At 38.3% G+C, this 14917-nt stretch overlaps 1 protein-coding gene across 1 annotated transcript in view; it reads left to right on the top strand.

Annotated features, from left to right (window-relative positions):
• RECK (reversion-inducing-cysteine-rich protein with kazal motifs) overlaps positions 1-14917 on the top strand; it is a 61533-nt gene that overhangs the window by 31518 nt on the left and 15098 nt on the right. Inside the window, exons 6-13 of the mRNA XM_014941003.1 lie at positions 2589-2622; positions 3157-3354; positions 3799-4066; positions 5602-5781; positions 6721-6933; positions 7640-7776; positions 10210-10350; positions 12987-13175. Of these exons, the coding sequence (XP_014796489.1) occupies positions 2589-2622; positions 3157-3354; positions 3799-4066; positions 5602-5781; positions 6721-6933; positions 7640-7776; positions 10210-10350; positions 12987-13175 (1360 nt within the window). The remainder of the gene's footprint in view (positions 1-2588; positions 2623-3156; positions 3355-3798; positions 4067-5601; positions 5782-6720; positions 6934-7639; positions 7777-10209; positions 10351-12986; positions 13176-14917) is intronic.

Genomic DNA, 14917 nt, shown 5'->3' with positions numbered 1-14917 from the left:
CAAAAGATGATATAACTGCAATACTGTAGGATACAGGATTGTGGCACTATGATTTACATGGCATAAAAAGTAATTGGCAAGTTTTGTGATTTGAATTACAGCATAAAATCAAATCATTAATGGTATGATACAAACTGAAACATCAAGGCTTGAGGCTTTTCAAAGCTAAGTTAAAATGTGAGTCTTCCATCTTTTGGTACAGTAAACAATTCTTTTGGCTCTTGAGGTTTTCATCAGAATTGTCTAGGCAGGAATGCTAATTCATTTGAATGCTATTTAACACATAGAGACCCAATCTGTGTTCTGAAGTGGTTCCTTTTAAATGAATAACAGAAAAGAAGATGAAGTTAGCCATGGAAATTACTAACAGTATTTAAAAAAAGAATCATGTTTAGGTATTTAAAAAAACTTTCATGAGGCGGGGGGGAAAAAAAGGAAAGTCAGGTTGTTGAATCCTCCAGTTCTTTAGTGGAATACATCTGCTTAAATGAGGAGCATTTCAACAAAATAATAAGTTGGGACTCTCCCTGTGCAGCATAACGGAACAGGGGCAAACTGGAGGAGAAGTCCTCAGCCTTCAGGTGTTGTAGTCATTGGTGGTTTTATGGAGAGATAAAAAGATCTGGGTGATTTGATCACTTTGATATTTACTTGGCTTTTCTCTGTAAGGGGGGGGGGCGTGGAAATAAGGATGCTGCCAAAGCAGATCAATTGACTCAAGTGATCTCTGAGAAGAAAGCAAGTGGAGAATATGAATTGAAAAACAAACTCCTGCACTCTGAGCAGTCTCTACGACAAAAAGAAAAGCAAAAACATCAAGATGATTTCTAACACACTTGAATTTTCTTCACTGAAATTTTCACAAAAAGACTCCAGTGATTATTTGGGATACCCACTTCTCTGCAGTGCAGTAAATGCTAATAACTAACATTGAAGGATCTAATGAACTACTGACCTTAAGTTAGGTCTGCGTTTTGAGTTCTTTTCCTTTTCTTATGTAAAGGTGGTAGCACATCTGACATTTTGGTGTACTGAAGCAAGAATTTAATCCCACAGTAACATTTTTGACGGTTGGACAAGATGATCTTTAAGGTCCCTTCCAACCTAGAAGATTCTGTGATTCTGTGATTCTGTTTGTGGATCAGGATGACGGTGTTTCTGTTTTCTTCTGTAGGTGCTGCATAAAATACAAATTTATTTAATGATGGGGATAGGGGAAATGAAGGAGATCAGGAACTTTGTCAAGATTGGGATTGTGTTTTGTCACTATGTTAATTTATTTGACCACTTTTTATAAATTGGTGCTCTGAGGTGTGGAGAGGGTTCAAATTTCTCTTTTTCACAATCGCGTAATTTGATAATTGGCAAGTACATTTTGGAATTTCAGCCTCATGACTTCATGTTTTCAAGAAGTTCTGGAAATCTTGTATGCAGATTTTTTTAAGAAGAAATGTGCTTTTGAAGTATGGGGAAGATTGTGGTTGTTTTGGGCAAGAGTTCAGTAGTCTTGAGGGAGGTGATTTTTCCCCTCAGCTCTGGTGAGACCCCACCTGGAGCACTGCGTCCAGCTCTGGGGCCCTCAGCACAGAAGAGACATGGACCTGTTGGAGCAGGTCCAGAGGAGGGCACCAGAAGGCTAGAGCATCTCTCCTATGAGGACAGGCTGAGGGAGCTGGGGTTGTTCAGCCTGGAGAAGAGAAGTCTCCGGGGAGACCTTATAGTCCCTTCCAGTACTTAAAGGAGGCCTACAGGAGAGATGGGGAGGGACTCTGTGAGGGAGTGCAGTGATGAGACAACGGGTAATGTTTTTAAACTGAAAGGGCGTAGATTTTACTTAGATTTAGGAAGAAATTCTTTACTGTGAGGGTGGTGAGACACTGGAACAGGTTGCCCAGAGAGGTGGTAGATACCCCATCCCTGGAAACATTCAAGGTCAGGTTGGATGAGGCTCGGAGCAACCTGATCTAGTTGAAGATGTCCTTGCTTATTGCAAGGGAGTTGGACTAGATGACCTTTGAAGGTCCCTTTCTACCCAAACCGTTCTATGATTGCTCTGTGGATTAGAGTCCCCTGAAACAGAAGAGCAGGGTGTGTGTCCTTCCCTTCTTCTGTCGTTGAACGTGCTGCATGTCCCCCAACGGTACCTCTCGGCTGCAGTTTGAGGGAGCTGATATCGTGCTTTAGCTTTTGAGAAATATTGTCATTGAGTGAGTTCATTGAGATTTTCTGTTTATATATGTGCATCTGAGCATAGTTCTTTTTTTCACATAGAGTCTTTGAAATTACTGTCATTAAAAAAACCATTTGGGCACATCCTATTATAGCATGCTGTTTCTACGTTAGTCCAGGAAAATCTTCCTATTTACTTGCTTGAATATTTTATTGCAAGTGCACAAAGAACCCAGTTGACCTCTGATCTTCTAATTTCCTACTTTCAGAATTTTTGTATAGTGTATATTTGTTTTAATCCAATTTAATTGAAACAAATAATAACAAAGTTAGATTTATCAGCTTATTATAAGAAATTACTGGACACTTAAGTATTTGAAGTTTTCTGGCTTGTAATGCTATTTTTGTTTTGATTTCAGAATGCTCTCTTTAGTTGTATTAACAGAAATGAAAGTAAGTATGAAATTAATAGTTTGTGCTTTTTTTTTTTCCTTTTATATCATTCTATCCTTTTCTCTCTAAAACGTAAGACATTCTGTGGGTGTACATATACACAAATCATGTGGATTCAGTTCCATAGAATGGCAAACTACATGCATAAATTTTCTTGCTCAAGTAATAAGGGGATTAGGCTGTTCATGTAATTTATATCAGTTTTTAATTTGTGTATTTTGATACACAAATTTTGCTAATTGCTTAGAAGATCATTTTTTCCTTTTGCTTTGTTCGAATCTTGAGTAACAAAATTAAATGCAGAGATGAAATCTTGTACCGTGCAAGTGTTTTGTTGCCTGATGCCTGTCTATGTAAAATGAAAAGAAATCAGTGTCTCAGAATTAATTCTAATAGAACTATTTCACAAGAACTGTATATTTAATAACATATCAAAATTGGGTGAATCGTGACACCATCTGTCATGCTTCGTTTCTTCATTTCTCTGTGTAGGAACCCATAGATTTTCTGTTGTTTGTTTGTTTGTTTCCCCAGTGGGGTCAGTCTGTTGCAGTTATGCAGGTCACCATACAAACTGTCGGGAATACTGTCAAGCAATTTTTCGGACAGACTCTTCTCCTGGTCCTTCACAAATTAAAGCGGTTGAAAATTACTGCGCGTCTATTAGCCCTCAGCTTATACACTGTGTGAACAACTATACACAGTCATATCCAATGAGAAATCCGACAGATAGTAAGTACAAAAAATCCTTCTTTGATGAGAAATCCGACAGATAGTAAGTACAAAAAAAATCCCTCTTTACTGAAAGTTATAAAAAATACTGAGAATGTTTGTGGATTGTATGCACTTTATATAAAAAGTGTGTTGTTGTGTAAGTCTATTGTGTACATTGCATTAATGTATTGCTATATTGTAATTATATGAATTTACATAAGGATAACTTTTGTTTGTAGGTGCATTATGGATTTTTATTTATATTTTTTTAACTCTGCATATTGGTGTTTTTTTTCCAGAGTTGATTCTGTTTGCATTTAAAAGAAGCAATGTTATTTGAGATTATTTGAGGGGGGAAAGAAACCCTCCTTTATAACACGTTTTCTCTGAGGGCTATTATATCATGGATCTTTGTTGTTGTTGTATACTCGATCATTAACTATTTTTAATTGTTTTTGACAGGCTTGTATTGCTGTGATAGAGCAGAAGACTACGCGTGTCAGACTGCATGTAAAAGAATTCTAATGTCAATGAAAACAGAGCTTGAAATTGTTGATGGACTTATAGAAGGCTGTAAAACGATGCCTCTCCCTCAGGATCCCCTTTGGCAATGTTTTCTTGAGAGTTCAAGATCTGTTCACCCAGGAGTCACTGTGCACCCGCCGCCTTCGACAGGCCTCGATGGAGCTAAGCTCCATTGCTGTTCTAAAGCAAACTCTTCCACATGTAGGTCAGTATCTCTCTACCCTCATTTCCAGTTGTGAAAATGCTTCAGAAGTTGCCTCTTTGCCTGAATCCAACTATGTACAGCAAATATCTGTGAATTCTTAGAAAAAACACAGGTTTGGGTAGTCAGATAGGTGTCACGTTCTGCCCAGTACTTACTTTGTATCTCAAAAAAATACTGTTTCATAAGAGGAATCACACTTTTCTCACTTTTTGCACTAGCTCATTAGTTAATGAAACCTATACCTTACTTGTGTTCATAATAGCTTCAAGGTTTCCAGTAACAAAACAACAGTAACAACTCATAATGAGTTTAGAAGTAGAGCCCTGGGGTTATGTTAATTCTTAGAATATTGTAGCATAGGATAGTTAATATAATATCTTTAGTTGCTTGTTTGACAATGAGTTCTAAAAATTCCCTCACATTTCCAGTTTGCAGTAGATTTTAATAGTACAAGTGAAGTTCCATACCTTCCATTGGGATGGGAACAGCTGTAGTTTGTAGGATATTTCCCTGGTTCAAGAAGAACAGGGAACTGCTGGAGAGGGTACAGCAGAGGGCTACAAAGATGATGAGGGGCCTGGAGCATCTCTCTGATGAGGAAAGGCTGAGGGACTTGGGTCTGTTTAGTCTGGAGAAGAGAAGACTGAGGGGGGATCTGATCAACGCCTATAAATACTGAAAGGGTGGGTGTCAAGAGGATGGGGCCAGTCTTTTTTCAGTGGTGCCCAGTGACAGGGCAAGAGGAAATGGGCACAAACTTGAATATAAGAAGTTCCATCTAAAGATGAGGAGGAACTTCTTCCCTTTGAGGGTGGCAGAGCCCTGGGAGAGGCTGCCCAGGGAGGTGGTGGAGTCTCCGTCTCTGGAGACGTTCAAAACCTGCCACGTTCCTGTGGAACCTGCTCAGGGTGGACCTCCTTTGGCAGGGGGGTTGGATGAGATGATCTCTAGAGGTCCCTTCCAACCCCATGTTATTCTGTGATTCTGTGATATTGCTGTGAACAAAGTGGTGTGGGTATTGCTGACACCATTAAGCAACAAACGGTACACCTGCTTCAAACATCAGGGCAAAGAAGAGATGTTTTCTGCTTGCTAGTCATTTCTGTAGGAGGAGGAGGTGTAGTTTGAAGTTGAAGGATGGGATTAGAAGTTGCTCATTATCATGTGAACCTAGATTTATTACAAGTAAAATCAGTGTCTCACCTCAAAGTCATTAGTTCATGTTTCCAGCTATTACATTTTTATTAGGTATTGAAGCTTTATATTCTGAAATCTTTTGGTCTCACAAGCTTAAATATTTGCTAGCATTCTTAAGCACAGCTGGAAAACTTGGAAAACAGTGAAGTGGGGTTATATGCTTTGAGCACAACATTTGGATGCTCTTGCAGACTTGGTGGGCACTAACACAATCTTCTACAATGAGTGTAAGCTCTGGTGATCAGCAAAGAAATGATAGGCTCTGCTGTATCTTAATGACTGCTGTTCTTTTAATTTTATTTTCTTTGTCTATGGTTTGTTGTTGTTTTTTTTTCCAGAGAGCTCTGCACTAAACTTTATAGCACGAGCTGGGGCAATTCACAGAGCTGGCAAGAATTTGATCGCTTTTGTGAGTATAATGCAGTTGAAGTTTCCATGTTGACCTGTTTAGCAGATGTACGAGAACCTTGTCAGCTGGGCTGTAGAAATCTTACTTACTGCACTAATTTTAATAACAGGTAGGAGAGAGACACTGAATATTTTATAAAGGAATTCCTATGCTTTGATTTTTAAAAATAAAATGTTTTTCAGGCTTATTTTGAGATTGTATATAGCTATCTTTTTGCAAATGTTTTTTTAGATAATTTAAAAATAAATAGTTTTTCTTTATAATAAACTTTTGGGAATGTATTTAGCAAGAAACGTAACAAAACTTACAAAAATAAAAGCTAACCCATGAACTTGTAAAATGTCATCATGTATTAGCAACATGTTCCTCTGTCTTACTGTATAGACAAGTAAGCCATGCTGTGTGTTGTAAATAAGGTAAAATTTACATGTTACTCTTTTTCAAAATTGCTTTTCTTTCAGAGATATTTTTGTGGGTTTATACTCTATAGGACAAAATGCATTATTTAAAAGTGGTGTCTGAATTAGTAATTGCAAGGTTACAATTTAAATAGTTTGAGTTTCAAAAAGAATTTAAAATTTTGGTAGCTATTAGAGATCTCTGGCTTTTCTTCAAAATATTGTACAGTGGCATGAATGTTATTTGGGTAGTAGGATCACGTATGTGATGGGTGCATCCTGGGCAAATATATATAAATGGTAAATCAACCTGCATTGGTGATTCAGCAGGAAACATTCACACAGATATTCTGAATATCTAAGATATTTGCTTTTAAGACAACTGTCTTCAGGTAAGAAAGATTGAAGAGGTATTTGATCTAAGAGGTAGAGGTGAGAAGGGAGTTTCAGCTTTGAGTCTTAAAGAGCTTATTTTCCTTAAGGACAGAATTCAAATTGATTTTGATCTTGCTTAACTGTTGAAAGGATTAATTTCTTTTCTATCGCGAAAAGCAAGCTGTATCAAGGTTGTAGAATTCATATGGTGAATGGTAAAATGTGGTGATTTCTTTCTCTTGTATACATGCCATATCTTAACTTCTTCTTTTAAGACCAACAGAGCTTTTTAGGAGCTGCAACACTCAGTCAGACCAGGGAGCCATGAATGACATGAAGCTGTGGGAAAAAGGGAGTATTAAGATGCCATTTATAAATATTCCTGTGCTTGATATTAAAAAATGCCAACCAGAAATGTGGAAGGCGATTGCCTGCTCGCTGCAGATTAAACCTTGCCACAGCAAATCTAGAGGAAGTATTATCTGCAAGTAAGTACTGGGGCAGGGGAGAAAAACAGTTTAGAGTTTAACTTATGTTAGGAAAACATGGCAAGGCAAGCAGAAGAAACGTGAGCTTGCGTAGTTTCCGTTGGTTGAATCTCCATCACTATAAATTTAAGATGCTTGCCTGTTAATGAGATGGATGTAGGTGCTGCCATTGTAAAATTGATTTACTGTTGGGGTTTCCTTGGATTTCTGTGGTGTCTATAAAACTGTTCTCCTTTTTCCATTTTGGGACATACTGATGATTTTCAGCTGACAGAAAGGTCTGAAAAAAAATTAAGTTTATTTTTTAAAAAATAAATTTTGAAAGTAGGTAATCGGGTGAAAAAGAGAGCAGTTAATAAAACAGGTAGTGAAATAGCGTTCAACCCATATTAGACATTAGTAGATCAAAGAAATGCTTGGGCTTGAAAGATACGTGCATATGATGCCATAAAGATCTCCAAGCCTAAAGTAGAGGAAGAGTAGTATAAACAATAGTTCCTGTCTGTCACAGACTTGTTCCTCCCCCTGTACATAAAATGTAGCATATCCATATATATAGATATATATACATATATATGTACGGATGAGGCAGAAGGGGAAAGTTGTGGATTCGAGTAAGAGGAAAATGTGGAAAGACATCTTTTTCATACAAGACCTTTTTCTTCAAGTGGTGTTCATGAAGTTCTGTTTGTTTATTTGTCTGAAGATCAGATTGTGTGGAAATACTGAAGAAATGTGGAGATCATAATAAGTTCCCTGAAGGCCACTCGGCTGAAAGTATTTGTGAGCTCTTGTCTCCAACAGATGACTTGGAGAACTGTATCCCTTTGGATACATACCTGAGTAAGTATCAACATACCTACACGACAAAATTAGAAACAAAGATACTTTGAGTCCTTATCCTTGGTTTTAAGAGCATTATTTCTCTTGAATCATAGAATCATAGAATGGTTTGGGTTGGAAGGGACCTCAAAGATCATCCAGTTCCAACCCCCCTGCCATGGGCAGGGACACCTCCCACCAGACCAGGTTGCTCAAAGCCCCATCCAGCCTGGTCTTGAGCACTTCCAGGGATGGGGCATCCACAACTTCCCTGGACAACCTGTTCCAGTGTCTCACCACCCTCATAGTAAAAAATTTCTTCCTGAGATCTAATCTGAAGAAAGTTGTATTGAATTTGAGACATTGTATTTAACCTCTTAGAGAAAATTGGATTTTTTTGTAATTGCCATAGCTCATTACATTTCTTTGTTCTTGTATTGGTTGATTATGGCAAGGTCTTTCTGGTAGCAGTGGAGGGTGCAGGGGCTGTATGGGTAGATGTCAGGGACTGCCAGCTGGGCGATGGACCCACTCTAGGTCAAAGCTGAGCCACTCAGCAAAGCTTGTGGTGCCTCAGTGAAAACATGTTTCAGAATGGGCGAGAAATGGCAGGCAGGTGGAGGAGAAGGGAAAACAGGAAGAGTGAGAAACAGCAGAGGTGACACCACGGTCAGAGAAGCGGGAGGAGAGGAGGTGCTCCATGGTAGAACAGATATCCACAAGGTTGGCTGCAGAGGACCCCATGCCACAGCAGATGGGTCTACCCAAAAGGAAGCTGCATCCTGTGGAGAGCCCATGCTGGAGGTGTGACAAGGAATGAGCAGCAGAGAAAAACTGCTGTGTACTGACCACAGTCACCATCGTCCTCCACTTCCCAATCCCAACACATCACTTGGGGCAGAGAAATCTGGAGTGAAGACAAGCCTGGGAAAAGGAGGAAGAAAGAAGTTGCTTTGATGTTTATCTTTTGTTCCCATTACCTGAAACTGTAATTAGGTATTTATTTTAACTGGCAATAGATTTAGTTAATTTTCCCCGAGTCAGTTTTGCCCCCAGTGGTAATTTTTTCACAATCTCCCTATCTTTGTTCCAACCCATGAGCTTTTCTGTTCCTGTTCTGCCTATTTTCTACCCTCATCTCGTTTGGGCTGGGGGAAATGGGGGGAAGTTTGGCTGTTAGCCAAGGCTAACCCCATATATTCAGTACAAGTACACTAATCTTTATCATCTAATAATCTGGCTTGTTGAATTTCAATGATTTTTACCTACTTGAAAATGGATTGGTTAATCTTGCTATAGGAAAACTCCGTTCTTCAATGAGTCATCTCACATGTCAAGAAAGTGCTATAATAACAAAACCACTAGCACTATTTATTTACAGGATAAAAGCTGGATCACGCTTGGGAGGACTAATCTCAAATAAATGTCACTTAAATGATATCATGATTTAGAGCACAACTTCTTGATATACAAAATTATACTTTTCCCTGATGCATAAACTCTGTTCTTTAACTTTGCAATTAGAATAACCAAAAACCAAATTAACTCTTGGGGCAATAGAAGATGAGTTTAGTAGGTACATGAAAGAATGACGTTTTTGTGATTCTGTTTTCTTCTAGCACATCTTATTCCTCAGTGTGGAGTACAGTTGTATTAGTGAAATTTTGTCTTGGTGCTAGATTTCATTTGAATGCATCTTTTAACGTTATTTTCCAAATCTGCTTTACCCTATTACTACTTCCTATTGAATATTTATCTTTGTAGGATTTAGACCTTTTTAGCTTTATGCGATTTGTCCATTTTAGACCTTCTTCCCAATTAAATTTTGATCATTCTCCTTCAGAATCCTAGAAACTTTGAAAACAGTAAAATTTTGGTTAGCAGAGCTGTGACTGAAAGCCTGCCTCAACAAATAAATTGTTCCCGGGGAGACAATGTATTGAAGCTTTGGGTGATTCTTTACATTGAGCTGCTACTTTTTTATGTTGCCTTCCCCTTCCTTAATCTTGTATCAAGAGCACATTACTAGTGAGTTAAAGGGAAAACAGAAACAGAAGTTCATCAATGATAGCAAACTTGTTTAAATATCAAGCATGCTTTAAACCTCCAATTTGCTAATCATTGACTATGGGACTTCTCTTGATTAAACTACTGGTTATTGTTATTTTTATTTTACTTCCTTCATCATGCAGAGAAGATCATTGGGGAAAGAAGGTAGAGGATATATATTTGGATTTGAAGAAATATCTGGGTCGTTAATTCCAGGATTGAGGACTAAATTTTTGAAATAAGTTAACTACCTTGTCACGTCAAGCCTCTACAAGTATAGTTAAAAAACAAAAAATATTTCACAGAGTTGCCAAAAATATATTACTGAATGTAAGTCGTGCCATGCTTTACTGATAAAAAAGAAACCGTTTAAATTAATATGTATTCTGTATGTTCTGTTTTCAGGCCCAAGTTCTTTAGGTAACATTGTAGAAGATGTTACACATCCATGTAATCCAAATCCATGCGCAGCTAATCAGTTATGTGAAGTAAATAGAAAAGGATGTCAATCTGGAGAACTTTGTCTTCCATATTTGTGTGTGCCAGGTAAGGGGGTTTGGACTTCTGTTTACCTGAATGTTGCTGATAAACATATGTAACTGAAATTTTGTTGAAAGTTTTAAAGTGAATTGCTGATATCCCAAAGGAACTATTGTCACAATTATCTTCCCTTTTCAAAAGCTGTAGCCTACCTTCTAGCTGTCTTCATTTCTTGATGTGTTTCTACTTTTATTGTCCACTGAATCATAACATCTTATTAGAAGCTCTGTTGCTTATTTTTCAGAAGAAATAGATGTCCATACATGGCCTCTAAGCAGCCTGCCTGCTCTTTAAAATTACAAGTATGCAATACTGGAAATACTCACCTCACTGCTTATTGCCCTGTATTTCTGTACATTATTAGCCATATCCATATTGTCTTCCTTACTGGTGAAATAAATGGACATTATGTCTTGCCTTGAAATTAAATGAAAATCAGAAATCAGGCTGTCAGTCTTGGTAGGGCATTTTGAGAGCTCTGAGAATCTTATCAAATGCAGGGTGCCCTGGGACATACATTTACATTGATAACAATACCAGTGTTATATTAAAGTTCAAGATGGTATCTTACATGGATTTGTCCCAAATCCTTCTTCATAGGCCAGGTCAACTTCTTAAAATCTCTCCAGCAGCTCATGGGTAACTGGTTCCGTCTGAGTAAATTAATATCCAAACTTTTTCTTAAGAGCTTCACTGTTGCTGCTTTGCTGGATTCAGAGTGCCCAGGTTTGGGGCTTGGGAAGGAGCTGGCATGGCACATAATTTAATATATAAATAATCCTTTCTTTTCTCTCCTACCTTGAGCTTGCAGCACTAATGCAGTATCTCTGCACTTCATCGTTAATGACTGACAGTGCTGCGAGCTCATTGAGGAGAAAAGGCAGAACCTCAAGGCAAGGCATATTAGCTCTGTGTCTTCCAAATCTGAATGTAGGCTTAGAGTTTGGAGGAAAAAGACACTGATGTTGGGAAGCAACAAAAATATGAAAAATGGATCTTGTGTTGCCTTGTCCTCCCATGAGAACAATGGTGCCACTTCTCATTAAAGATGATGTCTGGAGATACAGCTGACTGTGTTTCTACTCCTGCTCCATTGAGTGATACTTTTAATGTTGATGCATCACAGTAGAAAGGCATTCCTGGTCAGTTGGGAACTACTCTTTTAGAACACAGGTGTTTTCTAACTTCTGCACCGTGCATAAATGTGAGCAGACTGGGGAGAGAGCCTCATGTAGGATGAATTTCAGCTATCTGACTTAGAAATGGTAGGTGGTGTTGGTGTTGATAACAAGGATCAAATCTACAAAAAGGGGGTCGGAGACCGTGCAATGTCCAACTTCTACCTTCATTGTTCTACCCTAGACACCAGTAGTGCTGGCCACAATTTTTCCCCTTGCTTTAAAGCAAAAGGCATCATTTGGTGACATGAGGGATCACCTGTGGTTTTTGAAGCAAAGAGGAAAGCCTGCATTTGGTGACTGCTTGAATGCGTGTGTTAAGAGAGCCTGAGCCACTGGGAGCGACACTGATTTTTAAACTGAATTGCAGGAAGAAGTCCCTTTTCTAGGGGGTGATGTGAGAACATTGCCATAACTGTTTCACATTAGTTCTCTGAGTCTCTTTTGTTCCAGCAATTCTGATCAACATTTTCTCCAGCAATTTTTAATTGCAAAGAGGAAAACTGGGTTTTGCTTTACTCTTACATCTGCTACACTTGTGCTCTTCTAAAAGTGAGGATAGACTTCAGCTCATTCTTTCTGGGAGCCTGAGGGTGTTGTTTTCATTATGTTTCTGGGTATGACCCATACACAATATTCTTGTGTTTCTGAGAAGCTGAGCGTTATTACTACAGAGGTTGTATTGTCTTCACTTCTGCCAAAGTCGTTCAAAGTGATCTGAAAACAAGCTCACCCAGAGCTTTTGAAGAGGTAGTTTACTTCCTCTAAAGGTTGGAATCTGACCTTTATGTTTGAATTCAGTCTTTTTCTTGGTTGAAAGTTTTGGGGCATTTGTTGTGGTTCATCACTTCTAGGGTAATTTTAATCTACTATTTCTTTTATTATTGTTTCCTCACAATTTTTAAAACAATTTTCCTTCTTTTCCATTCTTCTTTTTTTAATCCAGTTTTACTGCTTTTGCTCCCTTTCTCCTGTCTTCACGCCTACCTATAAGAGTCCTTCAGTGTCCACATAAGAGGTACAAGTAGGGAAAGAAGACACAATAAAATACCTGACACAGGGGAAGTCACTGGGCTTTGCCTGTGAGACCCTTTAATTCAGTTTGTGTATTGGAGAAAGTGAAACCTATGTGGTATTTATTATACCACATACGCTTATACTACTACAGAACTGTGGAAAATGAGATTACTTGAGAACTTTTGGGATTACCACTCTTTTTCTCTAAAGCAACATTCCTACAGGTACTTCAGAACATTGTCTCAAGCAAATATCTTCTATTTCTGCCACTTGCTGCCTGAATGAAATGAGTGAATTTGTCTAAAGGGTGAGAGCAAGGCTTATTTAGGAGCACCTTAGCTTTTTCACAAGTCAAAGAGTAGTAGTTATTTTTGGTAGTGGCAGTAGCCAAAGTATTTACTAAAAAGTATTTGCTAAATATGAGCTAAAATTTCTCCTTGTATATAGGTTGCAAACTGGGAGAAGCCTCAGATTTTATTGTCCGTCAAGGTACACTTATTCAGGTTCCATCCTCAGCTGGTGATGTCGGTTGTTACAAGATTTGTACCTGTGGACACAGTGGATTGCTAGAAAACTGCATGGAAATGCATTGTGTTGACCTCCAAAAATCATGCATTGTTGGAGGACAAAGAAAAAGTAAGTATTGGAACAGTAGTTATATCTTTATACAGCATGTGTTCCTTAAGTGATTAGTTCTGAGGCACATATGGAGACCCAGTGGATCTGTATGCAGATTCTATCAGAAAATACAAAAGTTAATGTTTGCATCCCTATATATAATACTTGTTTAATTCTTATATATGCTGGAGGATTCCATTATTTAAATCAACATTGAAATGTGTCTGTCTCAACCTAGGAAAGTCCTGTGTGAAGCGTTTTCTTAGTACACCATTTTTCAACCGAAAGCTCACTCACTTGCCTCATGTCCCTTGTAATTTACGATAATAGATAATATCCGGTAGAATAAGCGTTTTCTTAGTACACCATTTTTCAACCAAAAGGTCACTCACTTGCCTCACATCCCCTGTATTTTACGATACTTGGTAATAGGTAGCTTTTGTTCTGATAGAAGAACTTGCTGGTGGGAGCTCTGAGGATAGAGGAGGGAAAAAGTTCTGAGGGGAGCCAGCAGGCCTCAGGGATGAAGCAAAAACACAAAACAAACTGATCTGCTTTCAGTATGCTGTAGTTCTGAGGTTTAAGCACAGTGTAACTGACTGTAAATGGCTGGCCATTTCCTGGATTCTAGCTTTGTGGGTACTCTCAGTCTTCTTTTAACATCATCGTATATCCGCTGACCGATAGAGCTGTCTGGGGAAGAGCATGAGAAAAGGCAGAGATTGAATCATATTTTACATGAACGTTCTACCAGAATCTGTTGTGTGATTCAAACCACAGAACCCTTACGTGGTTTCTTGACTAGCCCTAAATGGACTTGGGGTTTTTGGTTTCTGGGGTTTTTTTTGGTTTTTTGTCTTCCATGGATTTTAAATATGGGTTAAAAAATAGTCGGAAACTTTTATCATGAGCCCACATCTTAAAATACTTACGTGGTTTCTTGACTAGCCCTAAATGGTCTTGGGGTTTTTGGTTTCTGGTTTTTTTTTGGTTTATTCTTCCATGGATTTTAAATATGGGGTAAAAAGTAGTAGGAAACTTTTATCATGAGCCCACATGTTAAAATGTATAATACTTGTTTAATTCTTATATATGCTGGAGGATTCCATTATTTAAATCAACATTGAAATGTGTCTGTCTCAACCTAGGAAAGTCCTGTGTGAAGCGTTTTCTTAGTACACCATTTTTCAACCGAAAGCTCACTCACTTGCCTCATGTCCCTTGTAATTTACGATAATAGATAATATCCGGTAGAATAACTTGCTGGTGGGAGCTCTGAGGATAGAGGAGGGAAAAAGTTCTGAGGGGAGTCAGCAGGCCTCAGGGATGAAGTGAAAACAACAAAACAAACTGATCTGCTTTCAATATCCTGTAGTTCTGAGGTTTAAGCACAGTGTAACTGACTATAAATGGCTGGCCATTTCCTGGATTCGAGCTTTGTGGGTACTCTCAGTCTTCTTTTAACATCATCATATATCCGCTGACCGATAGAGCTGTCTGGGGAAGAGCATGAGAAAAGGCAGAGATTGAATCATATTTTACATGAACGTTCTACCAGAATCTGTTGTGTGATTCAAACCACAGAACCCTTACGTGGTTTCTTGACTAGCCCTAAATGGACTTGGGGTTTTTGGTTTCTGGGGTTTTTTTTGGTTTTTTGTCTTCCATGGATTTTAAATATGGGTTAAAAAATAGTCGGAAACTTTTATCATGAGCCCACATCTTAAAATATGTGTGCCTAAAAACTGTCTTTTTTTTTT

Source organism: Calidris pugnax, unplaced genomic scaffold (genome assembly GCF_001431845.1).
Source record: "Calidris pugnax isolate Ruff unplaced genomic scaffold, ASM143184v1 scaffold8, whole genome shotgun sequence".
NCBI lineage: Eukaryota > Metazoa > Chordata > Aves > Charadriiformes > Scolopacidae > Calidris > Calidris pugnax.
Note: the sequence above shows the minus strand (reverse complement) of the source record. Positions and strands in the feature narration are given on the sequence as shown.